The 21,941-nt window shown below is 37.3% G+C and overlaps 1 protein-coding gene across 1 annotated transcript in view; it reads left to right on the top strand.

The window, feature by feature from the left end:
* Positions 1-21,941, top strand: part of TYR (tyrosinase) — a 90,522-nt gene that overhangs the window by 49,326 nt on the left and 19,255 nt on the right. The window contains exon 3 of the mRNA XM_060104217.1: positions 1,529-1,676. Coding sequence (XP_059960200.1) covers positions 1,529-1,676 — 148 coding nt within the window. The remainder of the gene's footprint in view (positions 1-1,528; positions 1,677-21,941) is intronic.

The raw sequence follows: 21,941 nt of genomic DNA, 5'->3' as shown, positions 1-21,941 counted from the left end.
AGACAAGTTACTTAAGCTCTCTAAACTGCTTTATCCAAATCTGTATAATGGAGATTATGAAGATAAGCTGTAGAATCATTGCAAAGATTACATGAAATTAATCATGTTAAGCTTTTAGAAAAATTCCTGAACATAGTAAGTGCCATGTATATACAATCATAAAAGTTTTCATAGACAAGAGATTTCAGAGGGTAGATAAGTGTATGTTCTTGGACTATGGTTCCAGAAGGAATGGGGCTTGGTATGGTTTCAGAGAATGAGTACATAAAACTCAAAAGGAGGGAAAAAAAATCGTCAGATGAGGTGGCAGAAATACTATGAGCCACAATGGTGGGAGAGCACAAAGCTTCAAATGCAAAAGTGAAGAGCTGCAAATGAAGTTGACAACAAAATAATCCTAATTGTATGAAATGAAGCTAGATTTCCTCTGCCCAAGCCCTAATGCCTGCACTGTTTCTATCCTACCTTTTTTAAAAAAATTAAAATCTTATAGTTTCTGTTTTCTTATATTTCTGAATTTTGAAATTCAGCATGTCCTTGGCCATAGTCCCTCAACTTGGCTCCTACTTACAGTTTAACTCTGTTACTCCTACTTCTTTGTCTGGCTCTGAGTTCTACTTATGTTTTGTGTTTTCCCTGAATGGACTCTGAAATGATATCATACTCTACCTCTTCCCTGGGATTATGTGGGGAGAACACAAAATATCAAGAGCTCAGGTGTTGAAGTCTAATTGATACGGGTTAAAATCCCAACTCAACCACGACCTGTGTAGGCTTGGGAAACTCAGAACTTGTCTGAGCCTCAGTTTTCTCTTTTTTTCAATGGGGGTAGTTTCTAATCAACAGAGTTGCTATAAAGGCTGAAGGACTTATGTCACAAAAAGCAATAGCTCAATTAACATTCAGAAAATAATAATTCTTATTATAATTACTATTCCTTTTGCAATGAATGGAGCCATTTAATGGAGTCCTGCTTAACTTTGAAATAAATATTTTGCAAAATAAAACACATTACCTGATGTCTTCTAGACAGTTGAAGATGAATTGTAATGTCAAAAGTCACAAATTTCATGTTTTCTCTGGAACCAGAAAAAAAATTAAAAGTAACCACCAGAACTGGAAAGCAAGGGAACACATAAAGGCTAGAAAGATCTGTTTCTACGTGCTGTTACAGACTGAAGTGAGAGTGACTGTGTTGATTATTATAAAAAGGTTTTACTAGTTTTCAGGATCTAAAGGAGGAATAATAGGCAGAAGCAATAGAATGGAACACAGACTGGCTCAGCCTATTCCATTGGTTAGTCAGTCCGTTGTGACCAGATTGACACCATTCAACTCTACAAAGATTTATTAAATACTCACTGGGCATCTAGAATGTACAGAATCCCAATACAGAATGAATTTTATGGTTGATTTTATTACTTTGAATCAGGCTTTCAATTGTAGTTGTAAACCAAATGAGAAAATCATTTAGATTTTCAATCATTAAGACAAACTAATTTTTTTTCAACTTTCTTTTTGCCAACAGGATTTGCTAGTCCACTTACTGGGATAGCAGATGCCTCACAAAGCAGTATGCACAATGCCTTGCACATCTACATGAATGGAACGATGTCCCAAGTACCGGGATCTGCAAACGATCCCATTTTCCTTCTTCATCATACATTTGTTGACAGGTTGGTTGGTACTTCTTCATAAGTTATATGCTTATTTGTTTTAAATGTAGTGAATGGCACGAAGATATACAAAAAGCCAACAGGCACATAAAGATATGCACACCCATCACTAGTCATTAGGGAAGCACAAATTAAAACCAAAATGAGATAGCACCTCATGCTTGTTAGAATGGCCATCATCAAAAAAACAAGAGATAAATGCTGTCCTGGATGTGCAGAAAAGGGAATCCTTGTGCGCTATTGGTGAAATTGTAAACTGGTATAGCCACTATGGAAAATAACATGGAGGATTCTCAAAAAATTAAAAATAAAACTGCCAAATGATCTGGCAATTCCAATTCTGCTAATATATCCAAAGGAAACAAAACTGCTAAGTTGTAAAGGACACCCCCATTTTCATAGGAGCATTATCTACAATAACCAAGATATGGAAACAACATAAGGGTCCATCAATGGATGAATGGCTGAAGAAGTTATCACCATCTCCACCTCACTCATGTTTCAGGAACATGGACATAATATCAAATAACTAAGTGACTATTAGCCTGAAAGATTATTAGGCAGGTTTTTATTGCCTTCTTGGAAACTAATATTATAAGAATTAAATAATATCCCGTCAAGTTTTATTTAGAAATTAGTTTTTAAGAAAGTATATAAGCACCAAAATTATGATAACAATATAACATCAAAACCACCAAAACTATACATCAAGGAGGGAGGAAGATTGTGGGGGAAAACATCATACCAGAACAGATAGGCTGAACTCTGTTTACTGAGTCATTTTTATATCATATTGTCTTTGTGAATTTTTGGCATTTTTTGATCTTTAGTGCCATCCCATGAACTTTAAAGAAGCTAGATTTCCTAGTTACCTTGATGTCCCAGACAAGGAATATGCAAACTATGGCTTATAGGCCAAATCTGTCTCCTACCTTATTTGTAAATAAAGTTTTATTAGAACACAACCACAATCATTCATCTACATATTGTCTATGGCTGCTTTCATGCTACAATGGCCAAGTTGAACCAAGACCATATAGTGCACAAAATAGAAAATATTTCGTTCCTGGCCCTTTACAGAGAAAGTTTCCTGACCCCTGCCAAACCAGAGAATTCCATATTTATATGCCAGGTAAGAGAAAAAGGTTGATCTTTATCTAGCCCACCTATGTCTATATTTATAGAAAATGCTATAATTTAATTCAATGTCTGGAGGCATTTTTTTAAATAGAGATAAAGCTATTATGAAGATATACAGCTTTTAGAAGCCAATCTCCCACCTTTAAAAATTAAAATTTTCTCTTCCTTACAATTCTCTGTTAATCCTATCTTACTATTAGATACCTGCATGATTATTAGAGTAACTCAAAAATAATAATCAAATGTCAAAGTAGTTTCTCATTCAGCCCTTGTAGGCAAGCTGATAAAGATTCTGAGGATGGAGAGGGAGGAAAAAGCATCATTATAAAGAAGGATAGAGACCTGCGGATTGCCAAAGTACTGTGGCATCTGAGCTTTCCTCTCAAGTCTCTTCTTATAGAGATGAATTTCTTCAATCAGATGATCTTTTCACTGCTGTTCAGTTATTCACATATATATTTATTGAGAACCTACTATGTGCTGAGTACATTTGCCTGAATATTTCACATTCATTGTTGCTTCTATGCATTGCATTTACCAGTCTCCAAATCTGGAACATATTTTCCGTGACTTATCTAATTTGCATACAATCTTCAAGACTAGTTTCAATTTTAGCTCTTCCATGAAGAATGACCATACCTATCTAAAATCATTTCTCTCATCCAAGGGTGTGTTGGAGCCAGCCCAAATTGGCTAGCAAGATTGAATTATGTACATGTTTTCCCAACTTTGCATTCAGTGACCTCAGGCTGTAGCTTGAAACCAGTATTGGTAGGAGTGTTTACATCAGGAAACTGGCAAGTGCCACAAATCAGGGCTTTCACTCTGAGGCAGCTCGTTGTTAAAATAATGGCCGGCATACCGCTGTTCCCATCTGTTAACTCACATCACTTTCTCTCTCTGCTTCTTATTTTGGACACATCATTTATATCATTCTTATTGATTATGTGCTTTCCTTACTGATTATTTGTGCTTTGTCTCTATGACTAATCTCTGAGCTACTTAATGGTGGGACCCACGCCTTGAATTCTATTTGCTTTTCTCACAATGTTTTCTTTAGCTTGTAATTAGTAGATGTGTAATACATTTCTATCAAATGAATAAATGATTGAAAACAACCTTAGCAAATTACATTTATCATAGCTACAAAGGAAACTGCAGAGAAATCATTTTAACTAAAAAAAACTTTTTTCAAGTCTTGTAAAACAGAAATCATTCAATGCTATAAACATTTTTTAAGATTTAGCATGTTTTAGATTTAGCAAGGTCTAGACCATTAGACCTTGTTTTAGGCACTGATTAAACAGAATAATGAGACGAGATCACTGGCTTGAAAAAGCTTAGTCTAGTGGGAAATACAAACAAGTAAACAACTATAGTACATTATAATTCACACATAGTCATAGGAGACATTCTTGGAAAGCTACATAAAAAGGATGATATATGAACTGAGTCCTGAAGAGCAGCAGGCCTACAAGACAGAATGGATATTCAAGGATTGGGAACATCTCTTACCTCATTGAAACCAAGCACAAGCTCAAAATATGAACTGAAGAAGAAAATGAAGCTTAGGGTCCAAAATAAGGAAATATGTCTCAAGTCTCATATGCAGAGAAAGTGATGATTCCAGTGGCCATTTAGCTCACCACCAAAATGTGCCATTGTTGGGCAAATAAAGACATAAAGTAATTTCAATGATCTCTACCACTTTTAAGTAAAAAAAAGGAAAAATCAGAGAATGGATCTAATACAATGATTTTAAAAGATAATATGTATTTAGTTTTTACTAAATGTGCTAGGCACTGTTGTAAACTCTTTACAAGTTTTATTTCATTTAATCCACACCAACAAGTCTGTAATGTTCTAGATTAAAAAAGAGAGATGGAGAAGTTCAGTGACTGTCCCAAGATTACACAGCTAGTAAAGGGTGGAATTGAGAGTTAAACAATGCAGTCTTACTACAGAGTCATGTTCTTAACCACTGTGGAGAATTCCTTGGAAAATGCAAAGATGAGTTTTCCTTCTGACTGCTCTTAGACTGAGGATAAATCATTTTCATTAAAAATTCATTCATTCATCAAACATTTTAAGTTTCTTCTATATTCTCCATCCCATGTCAGGTACCATACCTTTTTAATTTATTGGTATGAATGACCTGCAGATGCTTATAGTCCTTCAAAAAAGACAGAAAAGAAAAAAAAAACCAACATAGCAATGTAGCACTGTCTATAAAAGAAGTGTAAGAGGTATACGAATCCAGAGAAGGAAGAGCTTAAATTATATAAGAATGGCCAAAACTGGAAGCATCTGACAACATCAAATGCTGGTGAAGATGTGGAGCTACAAGAACTCTCATTCATTGCAGGTGGAAATGCAAAATGGTGCAACCAATTTGGAAGACAGTTTGGCAGCTTCTTATAAAACTAAACATATTTTTACCATACGATCCAGTAATCACACTCCTTGGTATTTACACAAAGGAGTTGAAAACCTATGTCCACACAAAACCCTGCACATGGATGTATATAACAACTTTATAATTTCCAAAACTTGGAGGCAAGCAAAACGTCCTTCAGTATGTAAATGGATAAATAAATGGTGGTACATCTATTTATGGGATATTATTCAGTACTAAAAAGAAATGAGCTATCAAGCCATGAAAAAACATGGAAAAAACTTAAATATATATTACTAAGTAGGAGAAGCCAATCTGAAAATGTTATATATTGCATGATTCCAACTATATAACATTCTGGTAAAAGCAAAACTGTGGAGATTATAAAATGATCAGTTGTCAGGGTTGAGGGCATGAGGAATGAATAGGCAGAACACAAAGAATTTTTAGGGCAGTGAAAAAACTGTATGATAGCATAATGATGGATATGTCATTATACATTTGTCCAAACGCATAGAATGTATAACACCGGCAGTGAACCCTAAGGTAACCTATGGATTTTAGGTGACTATGATATGACATTGTAGGTTCATCAGTTATAACAAATGCACCATTCTGCTGGGGGATGATGATAAGGGGGAGGTTATGCATGTGGGGGGGGGGAAGGGGATATTCCTTTAATTTTGTTGTAATCCTAAAACATCTCTTTTTAAAAAGTCTTAAAAAGAGAATAAGTATGGTTGTGACCTACTCAACATTTTTTTTTTTTTTTTTTTGCCGTACGTGGGCCTCTCACTGTTGTGGCCTCTCCCGTTGTGGAGCACAGGCTCCGGATGCGCAGGCTCAGCGGCCATGGCTCACGGGCCCAGCCGCTCCGCGGCATATGGGATCCTCCCAGACCGGGGCACGAACCCGTATCCCCTGCATCGGCAGGCGGACTCTCAACCACTGCGCCACCAGGGAGGCCCTACTCAACATTTTTAAATAATTGAAATTATGACTGGTAACACTATACTGTTGTTGCCTAATATCAGATAGTGCACCATCAGGACTCAGATAAGTAGAAATGTGATATGGACAGTGAGGGCATTGATGAATCTCTAAGAACTTGTCATAAAGCATACAATTTAGAAAAAAATTAACGACATTTACTTATACAAATTTAAACTAGGGAAGGCTGAGTAGCTTTTCTTATTTGAGTACTCTTCCCATGTTACTTATCAATAGTAACTAATAAATGAACCTAAGTATTTCTAGCATCTCTGTCTTTGTAAGGTGAAATAACAAACCTTTGTAATTTCCCAGAAATCACAAAGGTAATTTCAAAGATATTCTACAAGATTTATGTCACTTTTTTTATATTTAGGATCTGATTTGGGCAAGGCAAAATCAAAGAAGTTGTCAGAGGAAACTTGGACACGATTAAGTAGGATTATGAGTGCCTGAGAAATAATATTTCATTATATTTGTAATGAAAGTGTCAATAAAACATTTTAAAGTTAAAAGAAGGTAACAGGATTGTAAAGAACCTTAGTTCTTTTATAAGTGAGGAAAAAGAAACCTTTGCTCTTTTTTTCTTTCTTAAACAGTCAAGAGTATAATACAGGCAACAAAAAGCTCAGGAAATTATTCTAGTTAGACAGAAAACATCTGCTATCTAAAAAGTAAAAAAAAAATATCTTTTATATTGTAGGCAAGGGCCATAAGCAATATATCAGTCAATAAGTCAGTAAGTAAGTAAGTAAATAAATAAAAAGTCAGTAAGTAAGTAAGCCAAGTTAGTAAGGCCATCAAAATTGAGAATATTTTAAGGTTTTTAACAAAATTTATAACTTATTTTTCAAACTTAGGTATTATAAACCAGGTCACATAAAATTCACTTTCCAAATTTCATCCTTCATTGGCTCCTTCATATCCTGGAACATACTGGCACTTTAAGACAGATTTTAGGGGCTCCACCAGATGAGCACTAATTTCATTATAACATTAAGATATTATTAACATGTAGGGTTAATAAAGATAGTCATTGTTTATCTTTAAATGAGTCAATTAATATTTTTTTGAAAAAGAATTCCATTGTATGAATGCACCATTCTTTAGTAATCACTTAGTCACTTATTAACAGGCATTTTGATTGTTTCTTTTTTTTCTATCTTTTCTTTTTTAAACTATATATATATGCGTATGTTTGTGTGTGTTATATTATGTATATATATATAATTGTGAACATATGTGAGTATAACTAAAGAATAGATTTTTCACATTGGAATTGAAAGGTGAGAGGTTAAATACATTTAAAATTTGTTGATATTTCCAAACTGCCTTCCAAAAATGATTGTGCTTGCTACATTTCCAGAAATAGAGAATGAAAGTGTGTTGCCACCCTGTACCCTCATTTGCACTAGATGACATCAAATTTATTAATCTTTTTAACTCTGAAAAGTAGAAAAATATTTATTTGTATTTTTCTGTTTCCTAGGCATGTTATAGATTAATTATACTTTTTTCTAAAATGTCTATTTACATTCTTTGCTATTTTATATTAGGTTAATTGGTCTTTTTTATTATTGAATTGTATAGGCTCCTCATAAATTTTTAGTTGACCTTTTTTGTCATAAACATTACAAATATTTTCTGCAGTATTAATCATCATTTAAATATTATGTTATGTTTCTTGGTATTCAGAAATTAATATATGATCTTTTATGTAATATTTTATATTCAATCTCTATTCACAGCTTCAGAGTCTTTAACTCTTTGTTCCTCAGTATTCTCATCTGTAAAAAGAGTGGATTGATCTAAAGCTCCATGGTTCCTTCTGGACATTACAATCCTCTGGATAATGTGTTTTTGAAGAAATGACAGTAGAATGCATTAGTACAATTACAGGGCTTTAGCAGGTTTCTTAGTGACAGCTTAATCATGCTTTTAGTTATGATTAATAGGTAACTGACATATAGATAAATCCAATTCATAGTATAAATTATTTTTCTCTGCTATTCAGATTAAGGTCTGACAGGACTCTAAGCTTTTCTCAGATTTGTAAAAAAGTTTCTGGCAAGAAGAGAGGATTGAAGAGTAGGCACCCTAAAAGAATGAATATGTTGGAATGTTTATTCTTTTTCTCCAAGAAGATCAGATTTGGGGCATGCTAAAGACAGAGACATTTGAAACTTTAAACCAACTTAACACTACAACACCCATCAAGCAAAGCTGATGTTTTAGCCATGGAATCAGGAACTTTTATGCTTATAAATTCCTTAGGAAGGAAGATGAGCATTGGTGCTGGATGGTACACTATGGATAAATGTCGGAGTAACAGAAAGAGGGCTTTAGAAATACTTCCTTTCCTTAATACTTCATTGCTCAAGGAGGGCTCACGTGGACAAAAGCAAGCACATCTCTGCATGCATGCATTCATTCAGCTGTTAATTCAACAAACATTAAGTCCCCTCTATGCTTTGTGTGCTATAGTAGGCCATGGGGATTCAGCAGTCACTAATACTATTCCTCCCCACCTAAAGCTTCCTGATCCAGATATGTAAAAAACAAAGTAATATAAAACAAAATGTAACTTCTGCAATAGTAGTGGTTTAATAGGTCAGAGTATGTGGGAGTGAAGAAAAGAGCATCAAGGAAGTAGGGACCATAAGAATGGTCCTCCTCATCCCCTGGATCTGTAGCACCTAGCAGCCTGCCTGGCACAGAGTGAATATTCAATGAATAGCTGTTAGATTCCAGTGTTCGAATTCTCTTATGACCAGTGGCTTTATGAAGAATGAGTAGGATATTGACTCGTGAAGTTTGGTAGTAACAACATTCAGTTCATGTGGAACAAAACAAGAAAACCTCAGATGTGTGAGGTTAATAGAAACTTCAGGAAATAGGCCATAATTAAAACCCAACTAAAATACTGAAAGCACAGCTAATGTTTGAGTGCTTACTGTGCACCAAAAGCTAGGGGCATCAGTGGACTGACCCACTTAATAGTTAACAACAACCCGACCAGTTAAGTGGCATTATCATCCCCATCTTAGGGACAAATAGACTAAAGCACAGAGAGGTTAAATAACCTGTCAGGATATGAACCCATGCTTTTAACCTGTACTATATGCTGCTTCATAAGTGTTTGGAGAGCAGAAGAAATGCATGTCTATATATACAGAGAATATACTCTTACCCCAACACAAGAACAAGAGCTAACAGGGAAGGTGGTTATTTTGAACAGTAGTCACCAGCATGGTTACTGCAACAGGAGGCCAGTTGACCAAGCAGAACAGGTTGGTGAAAAATTTAGCAAGCTCAAATTGGATGGGGTATGTGGAGAGGAGAGGAGGAGTGCAGGGGGCAAGCAGGGGCTAGGCAGTGAGGGGTGGGGAATGTGAAGGGGAACAAAAACTCGGCCAATATTTGGAGTAAGTGTTACAGTTTAGAGTGCCCAGAAGCTTAAGCCTGCAGTTTTAACTGATTTTTAAATTTTTATTGAAATATAGTTGATTTACAGTACTGTGTTAGTTTCAAGTGGAAGCAAACAGGTGTAGTTCCCTGTACTCTAGAGTAGGTCATTGTTGTTTATCTATTTTATATAGTGTGTAAAATATATATATATACACTTTTTTTTTTTTTTTTTTTTTTGTGGTGCACAGGCCTCTCACTGTTGTGGCCTCTCACGTTGCGGAGCACAGGCTCCGGATGCGCAGGCTCAACGGCCATGGCTCACGGGCCCAGCCGCTCCGCAGCATGTGGGATCTTCCCAGACCGGGGCATGAACCCGTGTCCCCTGCATCGGCAGGCGGACTCTCAACCACTGCGCCACCAGGGAAGCCCTATAGTGTGTATATTTTAATCCCAAACTCCTAATTTATCCCTCCCCTCCTTTCCCCTTTGGTAACCATAGGGTTTCTCTGTCTGTGAGTTTATTTCTGTTTTGTCAATAAGTTCATTTGTATCAATTTTTTTTAGATTCCACGTATGAGCTATATCATATGATATTTATCTTTCTCTGTCTGACTTACTTCACTTAGTATGAAAATCTCTAGTTGCATCCATGATGCTGCAAATGGCATTATCTCATTCTTTTATGGCTGAGTAATATCCCATTGTGTGTGTGTATATATATACACACAGAAGTTTGCAACCACATTAGTTCTTGCCCCAAATAGAACAACTGATCCTTAACTTTGCAAAGGTTTCCAATGTCGTTTCCAAATTCTTCAAACATCCTTTGGACATATCCTGTGGCATATCATTATGTAATATATATATATATATATATATATATATATATATATATATATATATATATATATATTTTTTTTTTTTTTTTTTTTTTTTTTTTTTTTGCGATACGCGGGCCTCTCACTACTGTGGCCTCTCCCGTCGCAGACCACAGGCTCCGAAAGTGCAGGCTCAGTGGCCATGGCTCACAGGCCCAGCTGCTCCGTGGCATGTGGGATCCTCCCAGACCGGGGCACGATCCCGCTTCCCCTGCATCGGCAGGCGGACTCCCAACCACTGCGCCACCAGGGAAGTCCTATGTAATATATTTTGATGCTAGGTTTCTATGCATTCCATGCGTCTAAGATGTCATTTGCATGAATATACACACACATATATATATTATTTGTATATATTTCACATCTTCTTTATCCATTCATGTTAAACCCTCTTCTGCTGTGGGCTGGGCTCACCTTGGCTGAGCAGGCACTGACTCAGGAACTAAGTGAGGCTGAGGTAGAGAAGGCAGGAAGGGACACCTCTAGAAGCTCATAGTCTAGTTCCTAGATTCCAAGTGTGAATAAGAAGTCCTCTGGTGGAAGAACCATGAGACCTGGGGGCAGAATGCCTGTGAGCACGTCCTGGCTCTGTTTTGAGATACTTATATGACCCTGGGAAGGTTGCTGAATTCCTCCCAGCCTCAGTTTCCTCACTGACAAAATGGAGGTAATATTACTACTTTTCTCATAGGAATGTGACTTTTCAGTTTATAACTCATAACATGACAACTGCTTCTTGTAAAGAGAGTAGAGTATAAGAGGCTTTTATAAAGCATATGCGATACTTTTGTTCTGTACTCACTATTTGCAAATGCCCTCCAGGATCAACAACACTTCCTTGGTTCCCCTGTAACCTGTCTCTTGAGTGCATGGGAATCCCAGCTAGGTATAAACCTGAAGCAAAACATTCCATGGATGGCAGGTCTGCCTCACTCCTCAGCTACAGGTTAATTACATCTTTTGGAGTGACTTCTCTTTTTTTTGGCTCCAGACGCGCAGGCTCAGTGGCCATGGCTCACAGGCCCAGCCGCTCCACGGCATGTGGGATATTCCCGGACTGGGGCACGAACCTGCATCCCCTGCATCGGCAGGCGGACTCTCAACCACTGCGCCACCAGGGAAGCCCTGGAGTGACTTCTTGGCTGTCATTGCTGATGAGGCTTCCTTTCCATTCTATTCCCCAAGCCTCCCCTGGGCCATCCTGCTAAGAAGGTTGCCCCGACCCACATGCCTGCAAACTAAATGCCTTGTTAACTAGGCAGCTCAGAAATAGTCCAGGCAGAAGGCAGCTCCCTGGAGCTTCAAGAATGAACAGCAGATTGCCTGCCTGCTGGTGATAGCAAGGCTGAGGCATGCTCAGAAAGAGAGAAGTCCCAGGGTTAGGGAAGGAGGTGAACTCAGAAACCAGAGAAATGTGTTAAAGTCTGCTCTGGGAATCAGACAGGATGGCAGAGGAGGACCCCTTTGTTTCTTGGTTTCTTTTCATACTGTTGGATTCTGACCAGCTTTAAAAATGCTCCCTAGACTTAACTCCCTAGAACAAGTAGCAGTTATACCATTAGAGTTGTACTTATCCATATATCCACCGCTGATTTTGTTGTTGTCATCAGTGGATTTAGCTCTGATGCCAGTCTGCTTTGGCTAGATGTATTTGTAGGTTTGACTGCCTCTCTCACTCAATCTTGAGCTCCCTTAAGGTTGTGTTTGTGTATTGATCGTCTGTAGCACCTAAACACAGATCCAAGCACCTAACAAAGACCCTGGCACATAGGAGACATCATTAAACACTTATTAGATTAAAGTGTTGCTGCACTTGATTAATTGATGAAGAGGCCATGTACTATAACTAATAACCTAAAGAATAGTCCTCCTACAATGTGGGGAATCTCCCAACTTTTTGTGGGATTAATATGTCTTAGTACGAGGGAAATTAAATTGCTTAAATTAAAATCTTGATAACTTAAAAATCCCAAAAGAAAGAGGATAAAGAAACATGAGTTGTCATTATTTTTGCTGAAACTTTAAATCTGAAAGAAAATTTTAAGATCATAATCTAACCCCTCATTTAACAAATAAGGAAATTGAGGCCCAGAAAGGGTGACCTACCCAAGGACACAGTTTTCTGCAAAGTAGAGAGAAGAGTGTTTCAAGACCTTGTGGGACAGGTGGGAGCTTTCAGAGACAGATTGGAATATTTAACATGACAGAGGATATTTAACTAAGGAAGGCAGAAGCAGTGTGACTGTAGGAAAGTCCTTACCATCATCATTTAGAGATCCAGAGTTCAGATCTGCTGAAATAGCACCAAATATCAGATTCAAGGGATGAACAGGATTTTAAAATTAATCAAAAGGCCAGAAATTGGGAGACTAGGAGGCAGTAAATCATGTGATTAAAATCACAGATTTTAGCATGCTTCATTTTGAACCTCAAGGCTGCCGCATCTAGCTAAATGATCTCTGGCAAGCTGCTTATTCTCCCCTAAGCCTTCCTTTTCTCAGCCATAAAATTCTGCTAATACTAGTACCTACCTGAAGTTGTAGCTCTAATAATTAATATGATATTTTTATAAATATGTATTAAAGTTCTTAGCACACAGTTACACAACAGAAAATGTCCTTGCCATTAAGATACTTACTTTCAGGGCTTCCCTGGTGGCGCAGTGGTTGAGAGTCCACCTGCCGATGCAGGGGATATGGGCTCGTGCCCCGGTCCAGGAAGATTCCACATGCCGCAGAGCGGCTGGGCCCGTGAGCCGTGGCCGCTGAGCCTTCACGTCCGGAGCCTGTGCTCCGCAACGGGAGAGGCCACAACAGTGAGAGGCCCGTGTAAGGCAAAAAAAAAAAAAAAAAAAAAAAAAAAAAAGATACTTACTTTCTAATTTTCTCACATTTCTGGAAGCTAGAAGTTTGAGATCACAATATCGGTAGAATTAGCTTCTCTCTACTTGGCTTGCATACGGCTCTCTTCTCCCAGTATTTTCACGTGGTCTTCCCTCTGTACATGTCCATGTCCTAATTCCCTCTTTTTATAAAGACACCAGTCAAACTGGATAAAGGACCACTCTCATGACCTTATTTTAACTTAATTACTTCTTCAAAGACCCTGTCTCCAAATAGTTACATTCTAAAGTTTTGTGGATTAGAACTTCAGCATATGAATTTGGGGTAGGAGGAGCATAACTCAACTTATAACAAGTGGTGAGGATGAAAGTCAAACTGTAGTAGAATGAAAACAGAATAGGAATTGAAAATGTCAAATTAGACCAAAGTTTTAGAAATGTGATGACAAACTAAAATAGAAAAGACAGCAAATTGTTTGAGGAGAAGAATTAAGAAAAAGAGCTTTGTGGAGAGGCTTTTTTTCCCCTTTCACAATAAGAGATACATGCCTGAATTTATAACTTAAGGGAATTATTGCTAAGGAAATGAGAAAAAAAAAGCATTAAAAGTGAAGAACATTGAAATGCTCTAAAAAGTAAACTAAGAAAAAAGATATATGGCTTCAATTCTACAAGATCATTATCTAGGGGAAATTATCCCATATTTTCCCCAGAGGAAAAATTAAAGAATGATAACTGATGTACAAAATATCCATAGGAAATGCTATATTCAGAACCTCATTTGTCAAAACATTCATAAAATATCTTTTTATCATATGATTTTGTTTTATTAAGGTAATTTAGATAATATGAAGGTTTCTGAAAATATCAAAACAAAATTTCTGCATATAGGATTGGCAAAGCAGAGAACAGAGAAAACCAAGGGTGTACAATACAAATGCTATTTCCATCCTGGAATCAACAAGGCCCAAGATAGCTATTGTCAAGTACAAAATGTCACAATAATCTAGAAATAACAACGGGGATGTGAATCTGTTGGAATCTCAGGAAAGACACATTACTATATTCACGACATCAAAGGACCGTAATGAAAATAGTTTTCTGTAGCTGTGTCTTTATACAAAGCAAACTATCAGAAGAAAGATAAATAGTTACCAAAAGAAAAACAGTTTTTTAAGAAAAGTTCTTTTCCCTCAGAAAAAGGAGCAGAAGCAGCAAAGCCCCTTTAATTTCAGGGATAAAAAAGATAACAGAACAAGCTTCCAGATTCATATTGTGGGGCTGTGCTAGTGTCAGTACAGCATGGAGTTTTGTGGCAGAATTCTTCGCTCTCTCCCAGAGACAGCTAATTTTTGTCTAGCAACAAGGCAGAGATGAGATGGGGCAGTGGAGGTGAAGTGTTTCCCCCTGATGAAGGTCATCGAGAAGATATGACTGCTGTGGTTTGACCTTTGAGCTGAACCCGGGCAATCAGAGGCTCCTAACCTACTCCCCTGTCTTAGGAACTTACAGTCTGCCTACCATTCATTCCCACAGTGGGAATTATTCCAAAGCTCTAACCTTGAGAGAGTGAGGTGCTACTGAGACCATCTGGACAACATATGTGACTGAATCCAGTTACACTATATATATATATATATATATATATATATATATATATATATATATATACACTATATATAAAATAGATAACTACTAAGGACCAACTGTATAGCACAGGGAACTCTACTCAGTACACTGCAATAGCCTATATGGGAAAGGAATCTAAAAAAAAGTGGATGTATGTATATGAATAACTGATTCACTTTGCTCTACACCTGAAAGTAACACAACATTGTAAATCAACTGCACTCCAATAAAAATATTGGGTTGTCCAAAATGTTCGTTCAGTTTTTTCCATAAGATAGCTCTAGAAGAGCTTAGTTGTCTTTAACGTCATTCGAACCAATTTTGTTAGATTGTATTGTGACAGCTGACATATAAGCATGCATTTTACAAAAAACATCAAAATTGGTGAATTTTTGTGTAACCATTTTAATACTGAAGATGGAAGAAAAAAAGCAACACTTTTGGCCTATTACGCTTTATTATTTCAAGAAAGGAAGAAATACAACAGAAACAAACAAACAAAAAAGATTTGTGCAGTGTACGGAGAAGGTGCTGTGACTGATCAAATGTATCAAAAGAGGTTTGTGAAGTTTTGTGCTGGAGATTTCTTGCTGGATGATGCTCCACAGTCAGGTAGACCAGTTGAAGTGGATAGAGATCAAATTGAGACATTAATTGAGAACAATCAACATTATACCACGCTGGGGGTAGCCGACATACTCAAAATAACCAAACCAAGCACTGAAAATTATTTGCACCAGCTTGATTATATTAATTGCTTTGAAGTTTGGGTTCCACATAAGTTAAGAGAAAAAAAACCTTCTTGACCGTATTTCCGATTGCAATTCTCTACTTAAACGTAAAAAAAAAGTTCCGTTTTTAAAACAAATTGTGACAGATGATGAAAAGTGGATACTGTACAATCATGTGGAACAGAAGAGATTGTGGGGCAAGTGAAATGAACCACCACCAACAACACCAGAGGCCTGTCTTCATCTAAAGAAGGTGATGTGCATATGGTGGGATTGGAAGGGAGTCCTCTATTATGAGCTCCTTCCAGAAAAAGAAACAATTAATTCCAACAAGTACTGCTCCCAGTTAGACCAACTGAAAGCAGCACTCGATGAAAAGCATGCAGAATTAGTCAATAGACAACACACAACCTTCCATCAGGATAAGGCAAGACCTCATGTTTGATGACCAGGCAAAAACTGTTACTGCTTGGCTGGGAAGTTCTGATTCATCCACCATATTCACCAGACATTGAACCTTTGGATTTCCATTTACAAAATTCTCTTAATGGAAAAAAACTTCAATTCCCTGGAAGACTGTAAAAGGCACCTGGAACAGTTCTTTGCTCAAAAAGACAAAAAGTTTTGGGAAGAAGGAATTATGAAGTTGCCTGAAAAATGGCAAAAAGTACTGGGAAAAAATGGTGAATACATTGTTCAATAAAGATCTTGGTGAAAATGAAAAATGTGTCTTTTATTTTTACTTAAAAACAGAAGGAACTTTTTGGCCAGCCCAGTAATAAAAAAAATTGTTTTTTAAAAGCCTCTCTATAAAATTTTAAGATACTGGTGGGCAGATGCAGAGATCTACTCATCTTGCAGCCACCCAAGACAAGCCTCCAATGTAAGTTCCCTTGCTTATTAAACTTGCCACTTACCAATCAGAAGTGGTCTGCCTCTTTCTTCTGTCTCTCCCCCTGCTCTCTACTAAGGGGGCTGGTTTCAGATTACAGCTGGGAAGTTCCCATGGTGGTTTGTGAACCAACAGTTTCCATTTCCCAGTAGCTGACATCTTTTCTTCATGTGAAAGAAAGATCTGCGCCTGCGGTCTGAGCAGGTTTTCTCTCACCAGCAACCAATTAACACCCTATGCTCAGAACAATGGGCCTCTCCAGGTACACCTCCTTCATCTTCAGACTGAGGCAAGACTCCCAGTCTTTCCATGGGTGTCCAGTAGAGGTCTGGGGAAAAGAGCTGGGAAGTGGTTGTATATTCCTCTGTGTCTTGGATTCTCAGGAATCCTAAACTGTTCCATAACCCACATGTGGCTTAATCAATTTGTTACAATTTCAGTGGTTTCCTTCTTACCCAGTTTTATGGCTTTTACCTTTTCCTCTCATATTTTGCCAAAGTTGAAAGAGTTCACGTATCCTGTCCCTCCTCAACATGTTTTGTCACCCATTGGAATCAGTTTGCCTGGTTTCATTGTGACTCTAGCTCTTGGATGAGGTAAAAATATCTTTTTTAAAAATTATGACTTTTTCTTATTGTTAAATTAGGAATGACATTCTCTTGCAACATTTTTACCTCTTAAGCAGAAACAGAACTGATTGCTGACAAGTATTAATTTTCTCCTCTCTTCCCAGTCACAAAGTGAAAGCAATACTAGTGTCAATGTTAAGTGTCAAGATGGAAGTAATCAAGCAAAAACCTTGGGGCAAAGAATAAGGAGTGAGGAATGGATGCTGAGAGAGCAGCAAATAATAGCTAAGACATAAAAGTTTGTTCAGATGCTGAGACAGAATTGATGTCAGAGGAACTGCTGAAGCTGAGTGCTGTAAAGCTAGGAATCAAAGTTCATGAGTTAAGTATCAGAGCTCAGAAATAAATAAAGAAAAAAAGCCTCAAGTACTGCTGTGGTCCCATTTTCAATCCAGAATAATTCTCGTGGAGCACTGTTATTACTGTGGGATTGACGTGGGAGAGCTGTGCTTCCCTCCTCAGTCTGTCTCGTGGACACATGAAAAATCAGAACAAAGATGAAAAATGGAAATATCATTGAATAGTGAGATTGAATTTGTATTCTGATCCTTAGCGTCATGCAACTGCCACACAGGGCTCCAATTTTATATTCATAGGTTGTTATATCATCATAGTTTAATATGAGTAAGAAAGCTAATGATCTAGTCTGCATATGTGGCTATTGAGCACTCGAAATTTTGCTTGTGCAACTCGGGTTGTAATTTTTAATTTAAATTTAAAAATGGATGTGTGCATTGGTTATTGAAAAACTTGTATGTCTGGAACAATTTGAGTATGTGAATATATGTTTTCATCTGTAAAATATATGATATCTTAATACATCTCAAGTGTTTCTGGTACTGTCCTATGTCTTATGCCCTCAAAATATACTCTATAATAACTGACTGGATTTTTCTTAACTTTGTACAAAAAAAATTAATCTATAACCAATTAGCCAAGAAGAACTTTACCTTCTGTATTTTATTATCAAAAATGATAGGGATTTGTGTGTGTGTATGTGTGTTTCACATCAGCTGTCAAGATTCAGTGACAGAAATTGGAAACAATGCCAGTTATCTTAACAGAAGTAATTTAATGCAAATAATAGGCTAAATAGATTAGAAAATTAAAAAGTGAAAAAATAAACTGAAAGAATATATACAGGGATGGAACTGGAGGAAGCCGTACTCCCTCCAAGGCTGGGGAGAGATAAGGAATGGTTAGAAATGAGTGGCATTTGGAGGGCCTTCACAGAAGCAGGTTCAGACTTCTGATGGGAAGATAATGTTCCATTAGTATAAGTACCTCATGGTATTTTGACATTGGAAGAGGGGCCTCATAGAGCAGGAATTCAAACCTCTGAGTGGGGGGCTCTAGTCAGCTGATCCTGATAACTTCCAATGTTCAGCAGCATTTTACAAAACTGGGTATCAGACAGACTTCCGTGGGGGTGGTTATAGCCCAACTATGTTGCAACTTCTTAGAGGGAATGATGATGATTCTGGGAATTTATATACAGAAAGCTGGAGGCTGAACTCTACTGCCCTTCTGAAAGTAATGAGAGGTTGCTGAAATAAACAAGAGGGAGCAAGTCCCTTTGTCTACTTCCAGTCTACTGCTAGTGTCTGTCAGAGATCCAGCTAGCAAAGGAGATGTGCAGCTTACAGAGTCTCAGCCTGAGTATCACAAAGTGGAGTAAGACATCTTTGGGACTGAGAAACACCAACTAGTAACTAGCAGAGTCCACCCATTGGCTATTTAGCATCAAACTTTTATTCCTAGAGGATCTGAATTTTAAGTTATTTTGCTTTTCTTTGGTTGCTAAGGTCTTCCATTAAATTTTACTATTGAATATAGAAACACTAAAAACTCTCCAGAGAATTCCCTGAATTTCTTACATAGTATTTCCTGCACTACAGTGTGGCAGAAACCCAAATACACCTTGATAATCAGTATCATTCAGCACCGAATCATTAACCAAGAGAGTATCCCTCTTTCATATATATATATGCTCAGTGGCATGAAGCATCTAAAATATTCTTCAATTAAATATCCAATTCAATGCAATATATCTGTATACCCATCTCAAAGCAGTCCTTCTATTTGGAAGTTAATACCTAAAAACCAGACAATTTCAAAACTATTGTGACAGGAAAAAACTTTGTACTTGGGTTATAAGATGTTATTGTGAAAAGAACTATTCCCATTTCCACTCTTATTTCTAACACCTGTAGAGAATGTACACGGGAGAAATATTGGTCAGTATTTCAAACTATATACTGTCTTTGTAAGGCAAGACCTCAACTCTTTAGGATATTTTCTCCTAATCGGTATCCTAACTGAATCTTCAGTGGCCAATTCATTATTTTATTAGGCTAGTTGCTGTTAGGTAGGAGTGCATGGTAAAACTAGTGAATTCCATAGGAAATAGCTGTGTTGCACTGCTTTTGCTGTGAGATGAGTTCTGTAGTCAGAAGCAATGTTGAGTGGAGAATGTGACAATAAAGCAACATTTCATGAGTCCATGCATGGTGGTACTGGCAGAAGAAGTACACAGAAAGCAAATCCATATGCAGATTTTCATCTATTCTGGTGAAAGCAATTGTGCCATGCTTTATGATGATAGGAGTACAATGTAACCAATGTACCAGGTGAGTGAATTATCCTCTTCTTCAAAGGGATGTTACTTTATCAGAACCTCATAGCTGATCTCTGGTATTAGCAGATTTGGCACTCAGTGGTGGTAGCTAGGCCAGCCTTAGGGAAAAGAGAAGCTATATTGTTGAGCCCATGCCAGGCCTCCATCTCTGTCACTATGGCTACTTTGTACATGGATTTATTGAGCAAACATTGTTGCAGCTTGGGAAAGAGGCTGAATGATATCAATAGAATGTATCGATTTGTCCACCTTATTACTGATAATGGTAGGTTGTATTTGGGTCCGTAAAGCAATAGCTTAATAACAATCACAGGTTCTAAATATAAAATTCCATTATTCTATAGCATTGTTTCCACCCCCAAATATAAATTCCCTCAGAGACTCCTCCCTTGAGAATTATTTCTATGGAGAGAGGCAATTAAAATATTTCTCAAAGTGTCTTTCACTCCCTCTTAGACTGACAGACCCCAGAGATTTTGGTATGTCATGATGAATCATGATGCTCTTTTTTATTTGCCTACAGGCCTCTAAATGCAGAGAAGGGCAGTATACAACCTTTGAGGACAGAGTGAAAAGTAGATACCTTAACTCAAGGCACTGAGAGTTGAAGGCAAAGTATAAGCACCTACCTCTCAATTATGGAGAATCAAGATATCCCTATGTGGAATAATCACATAGTAGTGCCCTATCACATAGTAGTGCCCTACTCCAGGGGACCTTTGTGTAAACTGTTATCTCTTCCTTGAAATTCTCTTCCAGCTTCTCTCTCTGTCTTCATTCACCACCTGGGCTTTGACTACTGTTTTAGAGAAAGTAATGCAGAAAATAATCTCTTTTTCAGTCCTTGAACCATCTTTTCCTGGGCTCTTTCCTTCCAACAGTCAGAATCATTTGGCGTGATTAAGATGTCAGGTTGTCAGCTCCAGATGAATTTGCTTTCTGAAGGATGTTTTACATTATCTTCTCTGTTCATTAGGCTAGACTTGAACACATTATATTTTTTTCTCATCTAAATGTCTAATGATATTAGTATTATTACTTCATAAATTATTTATGTATTGGTGTTCCATATGTTTCTATAATTGTACATCATAAATATTCTTAGGCATGCATGGGATATTTGCTGTTCATTGAAAAGAAGCATTTAAGCTCATACTGAATTTTCCTTCTGCCAGATGGCACCCCTGGCGTTCAAACATCTGTGACCTTTTTGCTCTCTTATTTCACTTACAGACATTACCTTTGATTTTTCTTACCTTTTTAGTAGAGGCTCTAGGTACTTAACTACCCATAAGTATGTGTTAGTCATTTGCCTCCAAACTCTCCAACAAAAAATCCTCTAATTTCTCCGACTAAAAAAAGTGCAACACTTTCATATAAGTCCTTCTATGCACAAGGTTTTTTTCCTGCCATTCACCTTCTCAAATGGCAACAGAGACTCTCATTACATATGGAATAAATGCAAACACCTTAGGCTGACACCCATCGATTTTTGCTATTTTGTTCCCGTGTGCTCACTGTCCTCACTACTCATTTTTTTAATCCATATGTACCAAAGTAACCTATTCATTTTTCTCATCATATGTTCTGGAGAAGAGATAGAGACCAGGAGATATGCAGGCCAGGTATGGGTATTGATAAATTGACAAATGTCCTATTAGTGATCCAAGATGAAGAATGAGGTTCTTAGTGATTTCTATTAACAGGGACTCTTAGAGCCAGCAAGGGAAATAAAGTTGATTAATGGAATTATAGCCTTTGTGTAACTGTGAATGCAGGTATCTCTAGGTTGTGATGTAAGCTGTTAGGTGAAGGAATAATTCCATAACTTCTCTGAGTTCCCATCGAACCAATACCAATTCCTTGAGAGGCTGAAAATGTAGGAGCTGTGTCTGAAGGGCAATATGCCAAAATGGCAGTAATATCCTTTTGTCTAGAGGAAAGAGTTATCATTCCAAATAAAGGAGTTCTCCGTCTGTACAGGTAATAGAAGTATGAAGGACTTTCCACTGTAACCGTCAGAATCAGGGGAATCCTATCATGGTTGGGGGAAAGCAGTAAAGCTGCTAACATCATACTGAAAGGTGATGCTT

The sequence above is a fragment of the Mesoplodon densirostris genome, chromosome 7 (assembly GCF_025265405.1).
Source record: "Mesoplodon densirostris isolate mMesDen1 chromosome 7, mMesDen1 primary haplotype, whole genome shotgun sequence".
Lineage (NCBI taxonomy): Eukaryota > Metazoa > Chordata > Mammalia > Artiodactyla > Ziphiidae > Mesoplodon > Mesoplodon densirostris.
Note: the sequence above shows the minus strand (reverse complement) of the source record. Positions and strands in the feature narration are given on the sequence as shown.